The sequence below is a fragment of the Halyomorpha halys genome, unplaced genomic scaffold (genome assembly GCF_000696795.3).
Source record: "Halyomorpha halys isolate HHAL.00 unplaced genomic scaffold, Hhal_1.1 Scaffold261.1, whole genome shotgun sequence".
Taxonomy (NCBI): Eukaryota; Metazoa; Arthropoda; class Insecta; order Hemiptera; family Pentatomidae; genus Halyomorpha; species Halyomorpha halys.
The window spans coordinates 353955-375941 of NW_027116513.1; the positions used below are offsets into that span (position 1 = coordinate 353955).

The following is a 21987-nucleotide window of genomic DNA, read 5'->3' on the forward strand; positions in this document are numbered from 1 at the left end:
AGAGAGAGAGAGAGAGAGAGACAGACAGAGAGAGAGATGGGGCATTGTTAAATCTGATACCCCCTTCTAACCAAAATTAGGTCCAGCCTAAAAATAAGTTATAGGTCTCAAATAAAATCTTTTGGCGTTACTTTATTTGAAAATCTGGTGTTAATGTAAATCCAAAATCATGCCTCAGGTATTTCATGGAAAATTTAATGAAGGAAAAATATGGATTGTTTCGAGCTCTGCTTTTCCCCCTTTTTCATTTATTTGGGGTATCATTGAAAATTTCCACCTCATAGTATTTATTCTCTCAAGAACTGCAAACCATAAGACTCCATATAAAGAGATTATAGATCGCACATCTCACTTCAACATTCCAAAATAACTGACAAAATACAGTTAATTCACCATATAAGTTCATGTTAAAATGTTTTGAAGTGATGTAAAATAACTCGATCGGTCAACATTTCGATAATTCATGTATCTGCTAAATTTAGTATTACTGCACAAAAAAGAGATGGTACATCTCATACCAACAATTTAGAGAAAGGCTAAAAAAATATCCTTATTTTTTGTAAATGTAACTTCATTTTCTTTTTGTATATTAATTTTTGAATCTATATATCGGTTAAACGGTTATTAACGCTAAATGGGGAAGTTACAAGCAAATCTGACAAGCTTTTTCTTAAAAAAAAAAAAAAAAATGTTGGCCTGCTAAACAGGAGGTGTCTTTTTTTTATTTAGTATACATTTAAATTCAACTAGTATTAATTGACAATATTGGTTTGTTATTATATATCAGAAAAAAGAATCGAGTGGTATATTATTATACCCTAAAACAACACAGTATTGAAATAATTTGAACTAACTGACCTAGTCAAAATGGGATTAAATATTTTTTTAATAGGAAAATAAAGTTTATAGTCATTTTTCGTACCCCCAAAACACTTAAATACGATTTTTTATGGTAATTGATATTATTATAAAGACACATTAAAATATTTTTCTTTAAAATTTCGAAAAACTAATTATTAAATTAACTTTAAGATGACTCCACCAATCTACACGAGGTTTAGGAGTGGTTTAGGACCATCTAAGCTGCAAGGAATGGTACAAACTGGGTCGTGAACAAATTAGAACCGGAGCTATAAAATAAAATGTTTGAGAAGTACTCCTTTATTTGAAACCATTTTTCAGAAACTATAAAGCCACAATTTTCCTTATAAAGGCATAAAATCTAAAATATATTAATTGGTATACATTAGTAATATATTGGGTTGGAAGATTGGAAATTCAGCTTTCCAACAGTTGTAATAACGATGGACATGGATAAATTTGAGAGTAGGTAGGAATTAATTAAGTGAACGTAAGACAACAATATCGATATCGAAGATCCTCAAAATTCTGGAATATCCATAAAAAATCAAGTACAAAAATTTATAATTTATAAGAAAATTCTTATTTAAGGGTTTCAAAAAGTCCTAAAAACGAATCTCACTTATTTTTTTCATTAAAAAAATTGTTTTGATCTCTTTTACTGGGAATGTTTTTTTTGGTTTTCGTAATTTTCTATATGTCTAAACTAATTTCATACAATTAAAAAACGAAACTGTAGATACATAATAACCATTAAATACATGCATAGTAAATCCAGAATATGATAACGTATAAAAATTCCAAAAAAATATAAAATATTCTTTTACTCGGGTGTTAGTGCGCATTGCCAAGTACCCTCCCCTTGCTAAAGATCTAATATCCACAGCCCTTGATTGTGGAATTTATTATAACTATTCTTGAATAATAAAATAAAAACTGTTATTATCATTTAGGATATTTTAACTCGGCGAATTGAGGCTCGGCGTTGAAGCTATTCCATCAGACAACTTGACATTCAACTATCAAGACTATCAATCAACTGTTTGGAAAATGTTGCGGGTTCGTTCGCCATCACCTTCCCCTGAGAAATGATTTCGAACTCATATTTTTTGTGAAATCAACATTTATGATTAACTGTTTTTTTAATGGATCATTTGGTCGAACGCATAATATCATTCTTTGTTATGTGTCAGTAGAAATAACAATAATTTTATCACATTTTCAAGAAGTATATATCAGATAACATCATGACCATCATTATTATTAATACCTTACTGTAGAATTATAATAATAATGTGAACACCCACAATCCATGAAGGTTCATGGGCACAGAACTTTGTAAGGAAGGATACTACGGTTATACAAGGGGGTGATTTTTTCAAAATTACATAAAATTTCACCCATTTTATGAGAATGGGTGAGCCTCAGGAGGGCTCCGAAACCTACAGGTTTGACTCACGGTAACAGAAAATAATTATCTGCCTAATTCGAATTCGAATTTAATACTATAGTGCCTTACCACTGTACCACCGCGTTTCCATTAGTAGGATCATAGGGATGAGTTCTTAAACAATAATCAATTTATTGTTTAAAATTATAATATTAATTTAGAAGATTAATAGTTGACTGAACGTGATGACTGTAGGAAGATAGTCCAAAAATCTTTTACTAAAATACATTATAAATTTCTTTTCAACCGACATTTCGAATTACTCTTTCGTCTTCGGAGTAAACGCTTTTATATTATCATATTGTATTTCTTCCATCAACATATCTCTCAAATCTATCCTCAAACCACTTATATAAGATTCGCTATTGTCTGTATCCTAATTATTCATATTATATTCCAGTACTCGTGAGTACTTTCGTAGGATTAAAATTAATTTATTTTATCCCATTAAAGGATTTTTGGAAATTATTATCACTGTTGTTTTAAGATTAAGAATAAATAAATAATATAAATTAAAAATAAAGCAACAATACTAACATGAGACATATAATTTCATCAAATAAAGCAAATATTTATTCAAAATTAACTTCATTGATTTTAATTGATAATTGATAGTGTGACAGACCCTTCTCTAGATATGGGGCCTAAACACCTAAGAAAACGTCGAAGACACAGTCAATAAAAAGAACTCTCTATACCGACAAAATAAAAATTCTAAAAAATTAGAAAAAAGTTTAATAGTTTTAATATTTCGTTTTTATTTTATGAGATGATTAAATATCACAAACCATGAAAAGAACTGAGTTAGTATGAGATATATAACTTAGATTTCAGACAGCATAAGCCATAACCTCTGTGAAGCCAAAAACAGTTTTTAAATGACGTTCTAATTAAATAATACTGAATATTACAGAGCTATAAAGAAATCTATTAAAGAGAGATACAAGAGAGAAAATAATCTTATTCATTTGGTCTTATTTCCTTTAAGAACTCCTTATATTGCATGTCATTTATATGAAATGCAATATTCCAATTTCCAAACTAATATAAGAAGGGAATGACTCGTAAAAATGTTTCATAGCATATATGACCTATCCGCCATGACACAATATTTTAGTAGAAGTGCAGGAAATTTAACATAAATAAATTATTTTAATTTTACAATTAAAAAAGTTTATATTTTAAATGAAATTATGAGAAAATAAAATAAGGAACTAAAAAAAAATTGCTTTTTAAAGGACATATAATAATAACAAAAATCATTTAAAACAATTTATTTGAGATTTAAAGTTTATTATTTTTTGTTCAATATAATTAGATTTATTTAAATAATATTAATTAAAAATAAATACCAAACTATTAAAATTCAAAAATAAATTAAAATTTGTACCGTTACAACCCATGAAGGGTCAGGAGTTCAGTACTTTGTAAGGAAGTATTGTTACTATACCAACGGTTGTGCAAGGAGGTGATTAGGTCAGAATCACGCTCGACCGCTAGATTTTTACCCAATTTAAGAGGCTGGGTGAACCCCAGGAAGAACCCACAGGAGTTGACTCACGGCTACAATGTAATAGCCATGGGCTACCCGCGCTCCCAATACCAAACTAAGGGGAAACATAATTATTATTGTTTATAAAATATAAATAAATGTTTATATTTATATGAAATTAACAGAAAATAAAATAAAGGGATACAAAAAATAATTTTTAAAAAGGATACATAATACTAAAAATCGTATTCCAAAAAAGAATTTATATAGGAATTTATAGGGATGTACATAGATTAATTGAATTGAAAGTGAAAATTTGATATCATTTAATATATTGGGTTAATTACATAACAAATTATATTGCACAAGATATTTACAATTTCATTGAAAAATGGTATTTAAAGGTTTAAGAAGACGCTATAAACCAATAAGATTTGTTTTTCATAAAAAAAAAATATTTTTTTTACCTACTTTACTAAAACCCTAATTATATATTTTTTTTAAATTTTTAGCTAATAAAAAATTATTTAATACTTTTTAGTAATATTTTTTTATTATTCTTCAAAAAGAGACAAATCGATTGGCATAATAATAACCATGAAATAATCTATAATATCTGAGCTATGCGCCAAAAATGCTTAACTTTGTGAATAACTTTTCTTTTTTACCGAAAGAATTGGAACAGCCTATAAAAATAAAAAATCAAACTATAGGGAAATATTATTATTATTGTTATAAAATTATTACACAAAAAATAAAATAAGAGGCTATAAAAAAAGGTTTAAAAAGAACTTATGATAGTAACAAAAACATAGTTAACAAAATAAAATCATTTAATTAGGGATTTAAAGTTTATCTACCGCTAATTACATCGGGAATTACAAATAGATACAGTAAAGGATTACATCAAACAAAGGTTTATGGAGTTCCACTCCCAGCTACCGACAATTAAAGGAGCAATGACCTACAACTTGGGAAACCCAACCACAACCCGAAGGCTGAATCTCAGGCTGCTGCAGGACATCCTGTTATAAAGTCTATATTAATGAGTTCTGTAAATGTCAAAATAAAAATTTTATTTTAATTTTTTTTCTCTTCATATTTTTTGTTTAAATAAACTTTTTTTCTATTAGAAGTCAATTATTTATTTTGTTAAATCCATAAATGTCACTGTTTTTTTATTAACTTTACTTTTATCTTTTATTAAGTATTATTATTGTTATCTATACAGTTTATCTTATATTTTTTTATAACGTTGTATATAGTTAAAGCTGTTTTTGTATGAGACTATACCCCACCATAATTTTTCTGATCTGGTATTAAATAAAAAAAAGTTTATATTTTTAATATTCTAATTATATTAATTTAAATTTAAAAAATCAAAGAAATTAAATAGCAAAACATGAAGAAAATAATAGTATTATTATCAGAAATTCAATAAACAACAGCTTCGAATAATTGCTTTAGTTTATATTCTACATTGACCTTCTCTAATAATCATATTTTGAAAAATTGAAAAGGAAAAGATTCGAAAAACTATTGAAAATGTCATTACTTATTTTTTTTTAAACAGTAACCTAGAAGAAGTTAAGAGAATACATTACTTTAATTATCCGTTCCGCTTGAATCGTCGGTGGTTCTATTAAGGTTGTCACGGGCAGGGAAACTAAATTGAAGAGGTTTACTCTGTCTACAAGTCACTACAAGACTAGAACAACATTCCTTTCCATTACAATTCATTGTATTTTTTTTTTTTTTGGACTAAAAAAAAAAACTAATTATAACGTTTCACAAAATGCTACAATGTTCGAAAAATCAGGTGCGATGCACACATCTCAAAATTTTCACTAATCACCCTAACTTTAGGTTTAAATTAATGTTTCCTTGTTTCAAAACGGAAACTTCTATATTATTAACGATGTAAACACACAAAAACAAGAAAAATACGCAGTACAGTACTTTTCTTGCTTCTGTATTTCCATGTTTGTTATGACAATATTGAAAAAGTTATGAGTCACAACAACCATTGAAACATTCACTTTTCCTTTTAGTTGATTAACGAATTGATTATCAATTTATACTTACCCATTTTTCTACTATTAACAATATGGGATTTGGACTAACCACTAACAATTGAAGGTACTTTGGAGGAATCTTTGTTGAAAATTTGCGTGTTATCTGTTAAAGACGAGTTTTCTTATATATATTGATGAAAACAATAAAGTATACATTTGCTAAATTTGGAGGCAATAAAAATTCATTTAAATATATTTAAACATTCATCAATACATGTTATCATATTGCAAATTAAAATTCTGTAGAGTAGCCAAACAGCTTTGAAGGAAATTTTAAGATTTTTCAAAACTTTGTACCTGAAAGAAAAAAACGGAGTTCAATTTCGGTTTCAGCACACAAAAAAATAAATCAAAAAAAGAAAAAGACAACCCAAAATTATCAAATCAAATTTTCAAAAGCTACTCTTTGTATTCCTGTGTGATCTATACTAATGTATAATGCTGAAGAGTATTTTTTTTTAATTTTTTTTTTGTATTTTTAAAATACTTTTTATTTATTGATGGATATTATAAACTGTCACACTGTTGTGGACAATAGGTAATAGTGATGAATGATCACATTCATAGTAAAATAAAATAAAATAAGAATAAAATAAATAAATGAATGAAAAAAAAAATCTCTCTTAAAATATATACAAACAGAAGGGTAAACAAAATGAACATAACCCAACTATGTGTATGAAAAAAAAACAGAAAAAAAACAATAAAATAATAAATAATATAATCTCTAGTCTCATTTACACTCTTAAATACAATATTTACACAATTGACCTAAGGGTCCCTGAGCCCACTCTATCCCCCACGGGTGAGGGGTAGAGCAAAGCTCAAAAGATCCCAGTGCATCCCTCTCGCCGCATAACTGGTATGAGCCAGTGGAGGGTGAGCAAGTGCGCTAAAGACTGAAGAGTATTAACGCTAATTTAGGAAATTACCGGTCCAATTTAAAAAAATATTTTTGTATTAGATAGGTAGTTGTATTGTAGAAGACCTAAGGATATATAGCACAGTGGTTGCCAAACTTTTGTTCGTCGCAGAACACTTCGCTCAAAAAAAAACTTCGCGGTACCCTTGTCGGCCTAAAAAAAATATTGGCACAGTCATCCTTTAGTGTAGGGAAAAAACAGTGATAATTAAATGCTCGAACATTCATTAAAACACAAATTTCATAGGCAATTTATGTACAAATATTGTATAATAATTTTAATAGTTAATAATCAATAATAGATAACTAAGTAAAAAAATAAATTAATGAATAAAAAGTACCATTACTACCCATATCTTGGGTTCAGTACCAGTAATACATTGAACATTTCTGTACTGGCAAGTATAAAGGATTTAAGTCCATACTCTTGATTTTTCAGGAGACAAAAAATTCTATACAAAAACTTATCCGTTCAATACAGTTTTAAGCGAGATATTATAATAATATATAATTTAATATACAACTTGAATCCTATATAGCAATCAATAGAGATTTTTTCCTGTGTCTATGTACTTAACTCAACGTCGATATTTGTTGGAGTTAAATCCTTTAAACTTATCAGTGCAGATTTCTAAATTATACCTTTATTCCTAAGCCAAAATGGTCTACGAGTGGAACGTTACATTTTCTTTTTTTTTTTTTAATATATAAAATTAATGTGTTGTATGTTTTCCTCGAAATTAAAGTAGATCAAGACGATTTTATTCTTTTAATTTTTTTTATATGTGAGTGTTTGGCCCTTTTTACCTCATAAATGTTAATTAGTCTACCAGATGCACTTGGTCAAATGCTCATCTGCATAAAATAGGTAGGCAAGTAAAATTCAAATTAAACAGGGGTATAATCGTGGGCAAAATAGCTCAATATATTAGTTGATTGAATGATTAAACCCAATGAAATCTCAAGCCGGATATTTTAAATCTTGAATATTGACGAAGAATTTACTGTAAAGAAAAAAAATGAAGGGATATTTTTAAAATCATAAGAAAAGGGGTATTACTGGCTAATGGAGTGAAAATCCATTTTCCCCCAACGTGAGGCGTCCCTGTTAAATGTTGCGAGAAGACTAAGACCTCAGGGACCACGAAAGATATTTCAATGGCTTGTCTTCCAACATTTCGTCCTCTGCGATGAAATTAAATTTAAAGCCGTCCACAGCGTTTAAAAGCACTTCGAAAAATTTATTTCAGCCTTGAGATAAATTTTAAAAATACGAGCTCATTAAAAAAAAACTTGAGCAATCCAGAAGCTTTTCGCTAACCCTTTCTTCTACCTAATAGACCCATAATGATAATTACTAATTAATATTAAGGAGGACCCACAATTAATCTTCATTATATTGAGAAGCTAGGGTTAAGATCGTATTTTCAGTGCTTCAATATTCCTTAGTGGAAAATTTCTCATATTATGTAAACTCGTAAAGATAATCCCTTAGCCAGTTCACCATAACTTTTTTCATAAGCCAAACTATAACGGGACCAATACTTAAACAACTCAATTAAAGTTAGTTAAACTAAAACTATTTAAAATATATACACTTTACAGCATATTTATGCTATAATTAAAAACACTATAAACCGTAAAATATTAAGGACAATAAATTATTATTCAACCAGCCTATTAACATAAAATTAGAAATCGCAAGGAAAATAATATATAAAATATTCCTATATTTCAATTAAAAATCAAAACAGTTCCTAAAATAATAAACTGATATTCTACAATAATACACTCCGTAATGACATATGCCTGTCTCTCCCGGAGCTTCACTAATTTAATCAAGAACCAACAGATTTGTAAACAACTATTCATATTCCACAAGAATAAAAAAGATATATCAACCAATTATACACACCGCACAAGATAGAATATACAAGGGTGGTCAACTTTTCAGTCTATAAGATCTATATTTTATCTTAAAAGTGTGTCGTGATCAACTTCAACTCATTCAACTCACGACAAGAGCCGTGAAGAAAAAATGGCAGTTATCTCACCCCAATTTTTTATTACTTTAATGAAAACTATGTATAATTACTAGTCAAAATTGATAAGTCTGCCAAGTATAGGTAGGAGGAATAAAACATGGCGGCTTTGTCAAAACCTTTAAAAAACATTATTTTTTCATTCGTAGCTCTATATCTTAAAAACTACCAACAACACTAGAAAATCTAAGAGAACATTATTTAAAGAAGATAAATTTTCTGAAATATTAGCCCTAAAAGAGCTATTTACGTCCAATAGTTCTCGACATATAGCTTTTTAAAAAGCAAAATTTCTTAAAAATCTACAGAAAGATGAGTAGTTAGTTGATTTATTTTGAGAAATCTTTATCTCAGGAACTATGTGACGTACAGATATCTATTGGCACTCAAATTAAAGCTAGTTTAATGGACTATAAAGAAATTTATGACCTTTACCTTCGAAGGAATAGTAGTTTTCATGATATTTGCTAAAATAAATTGATTAATAGTTGTTCGAACAATAAGTTTGATTTATGAAAAACTTCATTTCAGAAACCATTGGACGTACAGCAGATGTCTGCCAACACTCAAAATAAAGGAAATTTAACTTACTATAAAGTAGTTAATGACACTTTTCTTCGTAGGGGTAGTAGTTTTTATGATATCCACATATGAATATAAATTTGGCAAATAAAAATTTGTCCGAACAACTATAATTGAATTTATTTTAGCAAATTTCATGAAAACTACCACTCCTACAAAAATAAACATAATAAAGTACTTTATAGCTCATTAAACTAGCTTTAATTTGAGTGCTAATAGACATCTGTACGTCTAATGATTTTTGAGATATAAATTTTTCAAAATAAATTCACTAACTACTAATCTTTCAGTACGTCCCATACAACATTTTTATGAAATGTTTCTTTTTAAAAAGCTATATCTCGAAAACTATTTAACATAAATAATTCAATTAGGGCTCATATTTTAGCAAATTTACTCTTCTTTAAACGATGTTATCTTAGGTTTTCTTGTGTTGTTTCTACTTTTTAAGATATTGAGCTGCAAATGAAAAATCAGTTTTTTTTCCATCACTTTGAAATAGCCGCCATTTTTTATTCCCCCTACCTATACTTGGCAGACTCATCAATTTTGACTAGTAATTATACATAGTTTTCATTAAAGTAATAAAAAATTGGGGTGAGATAACTGACGTTTTTCTCCTCTTGGGCTCTTGGACTAACTTGTCATAGGCGTGGTCTAAAGAGTGAGAAGGAGTGTGAAATGTATGCAGTGAGGTATGTATAGATAAGTAAAATGTATGTTCAAAACAAAAATTTTATTAAAAAAAAAATAAAAATATTTTTTAATCACCTATTAAGGTTTCGAGATATAGACTCATGAAGAAAATAAATTTCCAGACCTAGCTTGTGATAGCAGTATTTCGTACATGTAGTACCTAAAAACTTCGATTTTTCCACACTTGTTCAAGATAGGTTTTTTTTTACTTACTTAAAGTGTAATTTATCGAGGAATCTCACTCCTTCCTGTATGTTATAAAATATTTACGCTAATCTTAACTCGTCGAATACGCTGAAGAAATTATCGGAGATTACCAATGTGGTTTTAGACGAAATCGTTCAACTATTAATCAAATTTTTTCTTTACGGCAAAACTTTTAGAAAAAAATTTGAATACAATGGGGTTATTCACCATTGCTTTATATAGATTTCCAAAAGGCTTACGATTTTATTGACCGTCAGAAGCCGTATAATATTATGATTGAACAGGGAATACCAAAGAAGTTAGTAAATCTCGTACGGATGTGCATGACCTTACACTAAGGGATGAACACATACCGAACTAAGCTATCGCTAAAGATATTCTATCTTTTCTTTATCGGAATAAGCGTATCCATCCGCAATTTTAATCGGTGATTTGACTTGAGAGCGATTGGTGAGTATTCGGAGTACTCACAACATTTATCTCCGGGACTAAACTGACTGAGTGTTTGGAATCACTTTTTATTTTCCCACTTACAAAGTTGGTTTTTACTAAGCAGTTTATTCTACTGTAAATAGTTTTAAGAGCTGGGTTTTTGGTGCTTTCGGGTATTTTCCTCATCTTATTTTTAATTTAAAGAGGATTTTGAGGTGGGCGGTATTTCTTCTAATTGTTATTTAGTGGAGGTCTCAGGTATAGTTGTGGACATGGCGCTTACTAATGACATCAACAACTCCGGTGACCCCCGTCATAAAAAAGTAGACACCATTTTCCGATTCATATTTGTTAAATCTCTTTCCTCTGTCCCCTCTTCAAATGTATTTAAATAGTAGTCAAAAAGATCGATTCCACCTATTCTCATTACCTTGCTGACATCAAATTCTATTTTATTTGTTGAATTCTTAAACCAAATACACGAAATACACTTGACATACATTTTTAAAAGGTAGCTAAACATTGCACATTAACATTAGTAAAAATAAGTAACTTAACTTCATCGGCTAAGGTGAAGAAAAATATATAATTAGTTCCATCCTTACTTAAACTTTGACCGACTTTTTCATATAATTTTATGATGGTATTAAAATTAACTGCAACATTATTGATAGATTTTATATTATTTTTCACCAAGATATCATTATGAAAGCAGACCTTTTTAGTACAATCACTTTTTTTTTATTTTTACGAAACATTTTCCCATTAACTCCCAACTTAATGCATTTATTAGATACAGACTGGAGTACGGAAAAATCTTGGAATAGACATACGAAAAAAAAAACTCTTAAAAAAATATTATTGTAGAACCAGTTACGCTTATTATTATTATTTAAACATTGTTGAAAACATCATTTTTCTCCTTTTATGATTTATCTATTGAAATGGACTGACCACAAATTTCTAGGACAGACAATAAAAATAGAATAAAATATTATACAACAGAATAACAAAAACGAAATCATAAAAAAGTTGTATAGAAATGAAAGTCGAGTCCAGCAGAATTCGAAAGTTTATTTAAAAATTAAAATAAAGTTTTTAAAAAAGAAATATACTCATTTCATAAAGATTAAAATTATTAATAATTACAGCTCAGACGTAGTAAAGGAATCGCATTTAAAAAAAATTAATACAAACAAAACTTATCATAACATAATTAATACTAAATTTTAATCCTAGGATAAATAATTCCACCAAAAAAAATGTCATTTCGAAATAAAATATGAAATAAATTTGATCCAAATTGGATAAACAAGCAATCATATATTTCATAAATAATTATAAGTAATGTGATCCATATAAAACATAAAAAGAGAGGTTCGTCACACAAATATTCATAGAAACACTAAGAAAAAGCTCCAAAAATCAACTGTCGAAAACTCAATTAGTTAAAAGAGAATGTACTTTCTTTCACATCTTAAATACAAATTGAAGGAAATGAGATGACATTTATTTTTTTTAAATGTATAGATAAATAATTTGACAATATTTTTATTATAAACAATTAAATAATTATCGTAAGGGAACGAAGTTTGCCGGTGAGTATGTAATGTAAACACAGAAGGAGCAACATAACCTTGCTCGGAGGTTGCAATATTCGATCCTTCGGAAACGCCCAACTGTCAACTATTCGCATTTTTTTAATAATGTTCAAAACAATGACACTTAAGTCATTTTAAATTATATCAGTAAACGAGTAAAGTCGAACACAAAGCAAATTTTTTTTATAACAGAACTTATTAAGTAATGCACACATTTAAAAAATAATCAATTTTTCCCATAAATACCGCCAATTTTTGCCAATAAACTGCCTTATTTGATAAGTACGCGATTGAGAGTAAATGATTGTACAAGTGTAAAGTTAAGGATACATTTTCGAAAATTAATTACTATTCAATAAATTTCTCTTGGAATGAGGGTAAATAAAGTATAAATAAATTTACCATTATTTCCTGAGACGAATGTAAATAGCAGAGAACAGCCAAAACCCAGACGACAGATAGGAAGAGTATGATCTTGACGTTTCTCCTCATCTTGAAATAATGTCTTTGTATAAACGAAAAAAGTTCCTTAAAATTACGACAAACGAGTTTACGAAACGACTACGCTAGCTCATAACAATGAGAACGAGTATACAGACAAACGCATTACAAGACCGTTCGGTGTGTACTGAGTCTTTCGCTCCAACATTTGACTGTAGGAGCGCCACTTGCTACTACCCCTTCCCAAAATCCAATACTTTCATAAAATAATTCTCTTTTACAAATTAATAACCAGTTCTGGTTGTAAATTGATGACTTAATGAATAATCAAAAATATATATCCAACTATAACAGGGGAAACATAATAAACTATAACTATCACATAATTAACTTAAAATATTGTTAAATGTTAATAAAACTATTAATTTTATGTCAAACTTCTTACACATTTTGTTTTTTTTTTTAAGTGAAAAATTAATTAGTAATAAATTAAAAATCATTTAAAATATGGAATTTAAAATAATTTACCTGGAGAAGTAGCAGTTGGCATATTCCCCTGCTTGAATTATCCGTGAACTGAAGATGGTCTGCATAAATCTTCCCGAACATTGGCTGTTATAATAAATAAAAAGCAGCATTAGTTTTTTTATGATATAAAATTTTAATGAATTAAAAAAAAACTTGAGACATTATTTTTAAGATGAAAATATTATGTTACAAACACTTGAATCCATGAGGGCAAGCAGAGGGAAACAGATTTTTGGGACCCAAGAAAAAAAAAGAAAGAAAGAAAATGGTGAAATAATTTTACTGATGATTTCTTTTTGGAAACACCAGAGATCAGAAAACTATAATTAGGAAGGTAACATTGTTAAGTTGATATCTCCACTAATCAAAAGATCACAACCACAATTTTGAAGGGATAAGATGGATATATGTTGATTCTTCGATAAAAAAGGTAAGATTCAATGAGCATAATTATTCCTCATATACTTGTCTCTAAAAAGCATGGAGAAAACGAATAAAAAAGAACTTTTTTTTAGACTACATTTACGTTTGTTGAAAATAAATATACCATACGATAATGATGGTTAATATTTTTTCCAGCAATCTCAGAAGGCTGATACTCTCATAGCAAACCTCTTCATCACTTGTTATAATTTTGTATTTATTGAAGTACAATTAGGTTTATGCTTGATTTTCGAATTTCATTTTCAATAATTTATTGAGATTATGGATAATAATAATTTAAAAAGTAATGATTGAATTTTATGAAGTAAAATGGTGAGGGGGCATTTCTTGGAATGCGTAATTACATATCTTCCTTTTACCCAGCGTTTCAGAATGGACTATATATATCTATGTGTGAATAATGGGCTGAGGTCTCCACCTACCTTGGCAAAATCCTGCCTACGGTCGTGCTTGAATCAGAGAAATTTGGATTTTAATGTTTATTGAGCCATAAAAAAAATTAAGACAAATGGAAATGAAGTCAGCTTAAAGTGAAAACTTAACTTAAACAAACATTATTCTTTTAAAAAGAAACAGATTTCCTAAAGATTCTTTCAAAAATCTAAGAGATCAGCTTAAAAGAATCCGATAATACCAAAAACTTAAATTCACTATAAATATCAGGTACAATTTTTTATGACCACACTTAATTTGATTGTCAGTTTGACTTGCATAACATTAAGTTGATCACTATTAATCCACAAACCACAGAATGGCCCTTGTTCACGAAAATGGTGTATTTAATACAATTTTTCTCATTTTGTAGATTCATATGTTTTTGTTCAAAGGTGCTCAATTAGTTCAATTTTTCAACTCATTGTTATTTATTTGTTAATTTTAATGAATTAAAATATGGAAATAGTTGTAAAATGATAATGATATTTGTATTAATACTTAAACCATATTAAACTTATTAAAGTATTGGTCAAAAATTGATACGTTGCCAAACAATTAGATTATTTTCATTCAAATAAGGTGACTTTCAGTTTGGTTTTTACATTTTTAAATGACAATGAACTTTAACAATTGTGAAAACAAAAATATATTAATTAGTTTTCTATTATTCTTGGTTTTTTAATGGATAAGTAGATAAACATCCGTTTCAGACATCTGAAAATGTCAATATTATCAGGTTTTTAGTTTTTTTTTGTTAATGCACATTCATTCTTCACACTTCAGTATTTATTTATTATATGCTGTCATTCAATGTCGAGTTTAATAATCAAATATGAACTCATATAGAAAGATTATCGAAAGATTAATATTAGACACTGTTAATAAACTCGTGAATATTAATATAAAAATGGATTTGATATAACTACTTCAAATAAAAATTTTTTTTGTCATAAAAATACCTTCTTGTTTCAGAAATTCTGATGAAAATATAAGAATACATATTAGTTTAAGTCAATGGTGCCAAAGTGTCATCCTGCAGTCTTTCAAGGCAATTTAGTAAAAGACAAATATTGAGAAGTGACAAATTCTTATTTTGGTGAAAAATACTAAACAAAAAAATTTGAGTTAGTCTCACCTGGTATAAATGGTTAAAAACGATATTATTTAACAAAAGTAAATTAATATATTATTTAATAAATATGCTTCTTATTTTTTTATTATTATTATTATTATTACAATAATTTGTTGGCACAGCTATAACAAGAAAGTCTAACTTGATTTAAAATTAGGTATGAAAAATTAAAAAAACAAAATATCTTGATGTCTGTTACAGAGTGAACATTAGATCAATCTTATAGACTGAAGACTTTATGATGTCTATGAAACATCAATCCAAGAAAAAACATTTAAGCAAATATTCTTGATTTAATTATGTTATTTTTGATTTAGTACATTTTAATCATCTTCATCTTATAAATATTAAAAAAGGTGAACTGTAGTCCAGATTTGTTTTTACTTACTAGGCGATCACTTGCATTCAGTTCAACTAGTCTAATTAAAAAATATTATAAATAAGTAGTTACAAGATACCATTTACAAATAAAAAAAACTAAATAACTAAAAGGTGACTAGATTTAAGTTTATAGGTAGAAAGATAGTCGTCAGCTTATAGTTATAAACTAAAAGCTAGTAACATTTTACTGAAAACCATTAATTTATATTTAAAAATTGAATATAAGGCATACTGTATGAGGTATAAAACTCTTAAGATACTAGACTTGATACTAAGTAACACCTAAGAATACATTTTTATATTATTACTATAATTAATTATGTTACTATTAATAATTACAATTACTATTGTCTTTCATTTATAATTAATGATTATATTTCATATAAAAGTGGAAACTAACCATTAGTTAAAAAAATTAAAGGTCTAATATATTAAAAAAGGAAACTGCATAAATAACCAAAAATTAAGAACAAAACACTATTATTGTAATCAACTTACACTAATTTAGAAGTCCCATCATTAACAGCTATCTTGCAACTGGCTCATGTTTTCTAACAGGGATGCACCTGTTGAATACTTAATATCAATAGAAAAATATTTGTACTTCAGCAGAAAAACAAAATTGAATTTGTGTTAAAATTTTGACCATTTTTGTATAATTTTAATGCAAGATTTCATCATATTTATTATTTTTTTTAACTATTCAAATAATCATCTCTTCTTTTAAACTTACTGGAATCCCAATGTAAAATTTTAAATGTGTCTCAGTACAACTTCAATACATCTCTTATTTTCACATTTTTACCCAAGTTTTTATTTTAAATTTCATAGATAAAAATATGAAATATTATTTGAAAAATATATAATGAATATTAATTATATTAAGATAGATTAAACTGAAGTTGGTATACTTCCAACATCTTGTAACCATATATGAACTTCTTGTAGTGAACAATGATTTTTGAAATGACATAGATCTATGGAGTTTATATAATTTTTTCCCTTGATGTTTTGAATAATTCAGGATATTATCACATAGCCTACAGTTTCCAGAACACTTCAATTAGGCCAATCAGGATCAGCATCCTTACAAAAGCTAGGAACCTTGATTGCACCCCCATGCCATATATAAATTGTGAGATCCAATTTTTTTTTCATGACCCCCTTCCTGGTCATTTCTGACAAACAGGAGCAGGTAGGGGGCTACCTAGAGGTAACCAACTTATTCTAACCTTGGGGGAGGGGGGGGGGAGTCAAGTTTTCATTTTGTGGGACCACCACAAAAATGGCGCTGCCGCAGTATTTTTAAAAAAATTCCTTTCTTCTTTCCATTCCTACACATCTCTTCTCTCTGGTTCCTTCCTTATTCACTTTTCCAGACATTCTAAATTTTTTTAGCTTATTGCTTTTTACTCATCTGTATTACTGTGCATCTTTTATCCATTGTAGCATATATTTTGTTTTCTTTCTTGGATTTCATTGGATCAGATATATAATTTTTTTTTTCACTAATTTCACAATATCAATTTAAATTGTCAGTATTTATATATTTTATTTGTTAGTTTTGAAAGGGCGTTCAACAGCCTGGTTATCAACACCCGATGGTTGTTGGTTTTGGTAAGGCCTAGTTGTTCCATAGTCATAGCTTTGGTATGGTGTACTGATCCGCACATGTTGGATTCATTTCCGTGAGATTTGAAATATTATCTAGCTAGACAATTATAATTTGTTTAATAATCGTTACAATAGTGGAAAGGATGATGAAAAGCAGATAAGTAACTGTTCTAATTTTAAAAATAAGGCAAGATAAATAGATAATTACAATAATTAAAGGCTGGTTATTAAGTTAGTCTGATGGATGAATTTAATGACTCTTTTTATTACGGATTCGTTGTTTCTCAACGCCATTGGAACATTTGTTGGTATCCCTAACTGGTTCAGAGTTAATTTATAGTGATGACATTCTTCAAAAATGTGTTTGACGGTCAGATTACTATTACATTTCGAACATTTTGGAGAGGCCTCTCCTGTTATGAGGTGGATGTGTGTCAATCGGGTATGTCCTATTCTAAGTCGGGCGATCACTACTTCTTCACGGCGTCTACTTCAGGATGATGTAATCCATGGCTTCACATCTTTCTTTACAGGTTTCAACTTACTGGGTGGACTTTCATCCCACATTCCCTCCCATCTTTTATTAATTTAATAATATATACAGATGGCTTGAAGTCAGATAACACAACAGTATCTGCCTTTGTGACACAAAATACAACCCATAAGAGAAAACTGCATCATCTCTCTAAATTATATACCGCAGAACTAAATGCCATAGCATCCACCCTTTACTATTGCATGACAAATTTACCAAATGGCAATATAGTAATAATATCGGACTCCATTAGCGCTCTTCAAGGACTAGAAATAATGTATTCAGTTCACCCACTTGTTCAACGAATTCATGAATACTTAATAATGCTAAAACAAATAGATAAATCAGTTTACTTCATCTGGGCTCTCGGGCATGTTGGTATTACAGAAAATGAGATGGTCAACACAGCTGCTAGAAAAGCGCTAGTCCTTCCAGCTAGAAGTGCAGCAATCTTAACTGCAAAGGAACTTGCTTGCCCTTTGAAGGAATTTATATATTTTTAATCATTACTTACATATTTCATTATGTTTATTTATTTATTTACATGACCACTGTCTGATTTTAAATAACTTTTTTATAATTGTTTTGTATAATTTTTACCTCTACGATACTATATTTTATCTTCTATTAATATCAAATACTATCTACTTAATTTATTGCTTTGTATATTTCCAAGTTTGTGTGTGATTATTTTATTTTTATTTTTCCTGAATTAAGGTTCTTACCTTATTTAGTTTTTCAGCCCTAATGAAGGCCTGATATTCAGGTTGAAACGTCAGAACAAATAAATAAGTTTTATATATTTGTGTATCTTTATAGAGTGCACCGCCGACCATCTCCTCAAAAAAGTTCTCTTAAATTGATGTGATTCTCATGATCAATATTCCTCACAATTTTCATTCTGATTTTTAATGCAATGGTATTTTTTCATTATCATTATTTCAGTTGTAACAAATTTTGTACTGGCTATTTTACTTATAAATACTTAGTGTGTTCACATTGTCAAATATCAGTTTATAAATAATTAACTTCTAAATGAAATGCTGCAGATGTATATATATTTAAATACACTTATTATACTTTATCTTATTAATCTTAGTCAATATTTATTAGATATTAAACCATTTTCTAGTGCTTTATAAAATGGTTCTATGAATATGCAAGGCTAGAAACTTTCTAGGTATAGTGCCCACTTTAGAAAAATAGTTTTCTTTGGTAAATAGTTTTTTTTATAATTAAGGAAACTAATACGTTGAATTAGTCCAGAAAGAACTATGTACCATAGATGCATGCATATACAGGAAGTGGGAATTTCACAGGTGCAAGGGTAACCGTCAATAAGTATAAGATTTTTTTTCTAATAAAACAATAGAAAGAAGCAAAGTTTTAAGATTCAGATTAAATAAAAGAAAAAAAAATGTTGCTTAAAGTTTGAAAACTTCCACTAAAATGTTTTCCTAGTCCATAAGTGTAAATTTTTACAAAAAAAAATTTTAAATATATTTTGACACACTTTAAACATTTTTCTACGGAGGTGGAGAATGCCCTCAGATCTCCATTCTCCCACTCTATACTTCATCCACTCCCTAACAAAGGATACTGCATATTTCGATACATACATGATTTGGAATTTATTCGCTGTCTCAAATCACTTATCACATTTACTGAAGCACACGATTCGTTCACCCTATTAGTACAAACAAGTTTTTTCGAATGTGGAGAAGGAGTATCAAATCCATTTGGCTGGAGACAAATTATTTTCATATCATTTAAAATAATCACCACACCTAACAAAAACAAACCTCACAAACTAAAAAATAACTCCTTTGTCAGTTCAGAAGCATTGAAAAATTTAGAAAAATTGGAAATTCATTGGACTAACAACATTTAAGAATAATAAAAATAAAAAATTGTTTTAACAGACATTAACTATATCAAGCCATGAAAACGTTTATTTATCCTTTCTGTTCAGATTTTGTGAAAGGTTAGAGAGTAAAAGTGGTGACCAATATCAGGATTATAACTTAAGGGCTGCCACAACATTTTAAAGTCCAGTAAGTCATTAAAATGTCTAAAGAGTTAAATTTTTTCTTCGTCCATTATAAGAATTTTTTCATGGACAAGCTGAAGAACCACAAGAATCCATGATCCAACAGACTATTACAGAGTGGGCACAAGAAATGTGTGGAGGCACTTCAGGATCTTTTTATATCAGTTTGAGAGGATGAAGTAATACCTTCAACAAGAAAAAAAGTCGTTCATCTACCTTACTTAAAGGAAATGTAATCATCTGGCATCTATCAACTACATTTTCTTGCTGAACTAGAGATACAAAGTTCTTATTCACTCATCTCTCCTATACCAATGGAGCCATTGGTCCCCTTGCCAATGGAATTTTGGTAAGGCAAATCAACTGTGAAACAGATCTTCAGCTTGAAGGCCATACCCTGGGAGAGGACATGAATATTGGAGTATGTAAATGACAAACCACCTATTCAACTTCAGATTCGCATATAATAGTATTTATTGAGCAATAGAGGATTTCCAGATTCCATAGAAGCTCATACTTATGGTAAGGCTGACAGTGGATAAGATATTATACTCAGTGTGGTCAGTGAACATCTTTTAGGAGATTTCTGAGCAGCCAAGGGATTACTGCTTGGGTGTCTGTTCTTCAGTATTGCTATGAAGAAGGCTGTAAGAGGCTATAGAGATTAGGCACAGAATATTCAACCTGAATGTGCAACTTTTGGCTCATACCGACGACCTCCACAACATTTATCGTTCTCAACATAATGCCTTGGTAATGATTTTTGCCTTTTCGAATATTCTACAACCTGTTTTAATCTGATAATAAATAATTCAAATATTTTTTGTAAGCTTTCAACTTATATCTGAATCGGCACAGTACAAACTTTGTTTCTCGAGAGACGTATGAAAATTAAGTTAAAATGTATTTGAACGTAAAAATCTTTCTTTGGGACAGTCATGGGAATGAGAATTCCAGAGCTTATGGTAAATAGAAAATTGCAAGCAGTAAAACATAATAAACATATTAAAATATAAGTAATTCATCATGTATATCAAGAGATCGCACAATAACATGTATCGAAAGAGATCGCACAATAACCAACATGAAAGTATAGTGATCGTTGAAAACCATTTAACCAAGTGGGACTTGAAATCACCTTTTGTTTGAGAAGCACTCTTAAAGAATATTTATTAGATTGATGTTTTCGCCAATTCTAAATGTTTCATGGGCGTTGCAAATTGTAAATGCAACTACTACAAGATATTCTGCAGTCTTGCTAGGAATTTATTTTTAAAAATCTCAAAGCATTTAATGTTAAAAATTGTCTAGGAGGGAGGGATTGACGAGCATTTACTTAGATGTAAATAATTCATCTAGTGTATAGGTGCGTTCCCTCCTAAAATTCCTGGATCCCCCACTGAAAAGGAATAATTTATTTTAAAATAGGAAAACATATTTTCGTGAATGTCACTTTACACTCTCCCTTTTCTCTTTACTTCCGTAGCTACGTGCTTGGTGTGAGTACACTGAGTACAGAGTTGATCGGACAACGACCTAAAAGAGTGGTTCTCAAACTTTTTTCACAATGGCAACCTTCTTGGGCTAAAAAGATTCCGCAGAACTCTTGTCGAGCTGAAAAATATTTGCGGCACTATTGTCCTTTTTTTTATTTATTCAAGTGTTTCGACCACTCGGGCCATTTACACTGAATTTACAATTTAGGTTACAATTGGCATGTTTATACAAATTACAAAGTGAGAAATTTACAATTACATATTAGCAATAACACTATTGTCCTTAGAGTAGTCGAATAAGTTGGAAAAAACAGCGCAAAGTGTAAATGCTGGAATGCACTGTAATTTTCTATTTTAATTTTTTCTTTTTTGTAATATTTTTAGAAAGAGGCATTCACTTCCTCCAAGGTGCAGCGGCACCCACTCACCTACACACCCCTCATTGAGGATTGCAACGTAAAACAAAGATGTTACCAAACCATTTTACGATTTTTCAATTAAGTGGTTTCTATTTAAATGTTAAATTATACTTGAGCAAATATTACGAAAGTTAAAAAGAATTTGAGAGGAA

At 29.0% G+C, this 21987-nt stretch overlaps 1 protein-coding gene across 1 annotated transcript in view; it reads right to left on the reverse strand.

Moving 5' to 3' along the window:
* The window catches only part of Pgant2 (polypeptide N-acetylgalactosaminyltransferase 2), a 272840-nt gene extending 259864 nt beyond the window's left edge, over window positions 1–12976 (reverse strand). The window contains exon 1 of the mRNA XM_067053287.1: window positions 12763–12976. Within this exon, the coding sequence (XP_066909388.1) occupies window positions 12763–12852 (90 nt within the window). The 5' untranslated portion in view covers window positions 12853–12976. The remainder of the gene's footprint in view (window positions 1–12762) is intronic.
* Between the last annotated feature and the right edge of the window lie 9011 nt (window positions 12977–21987).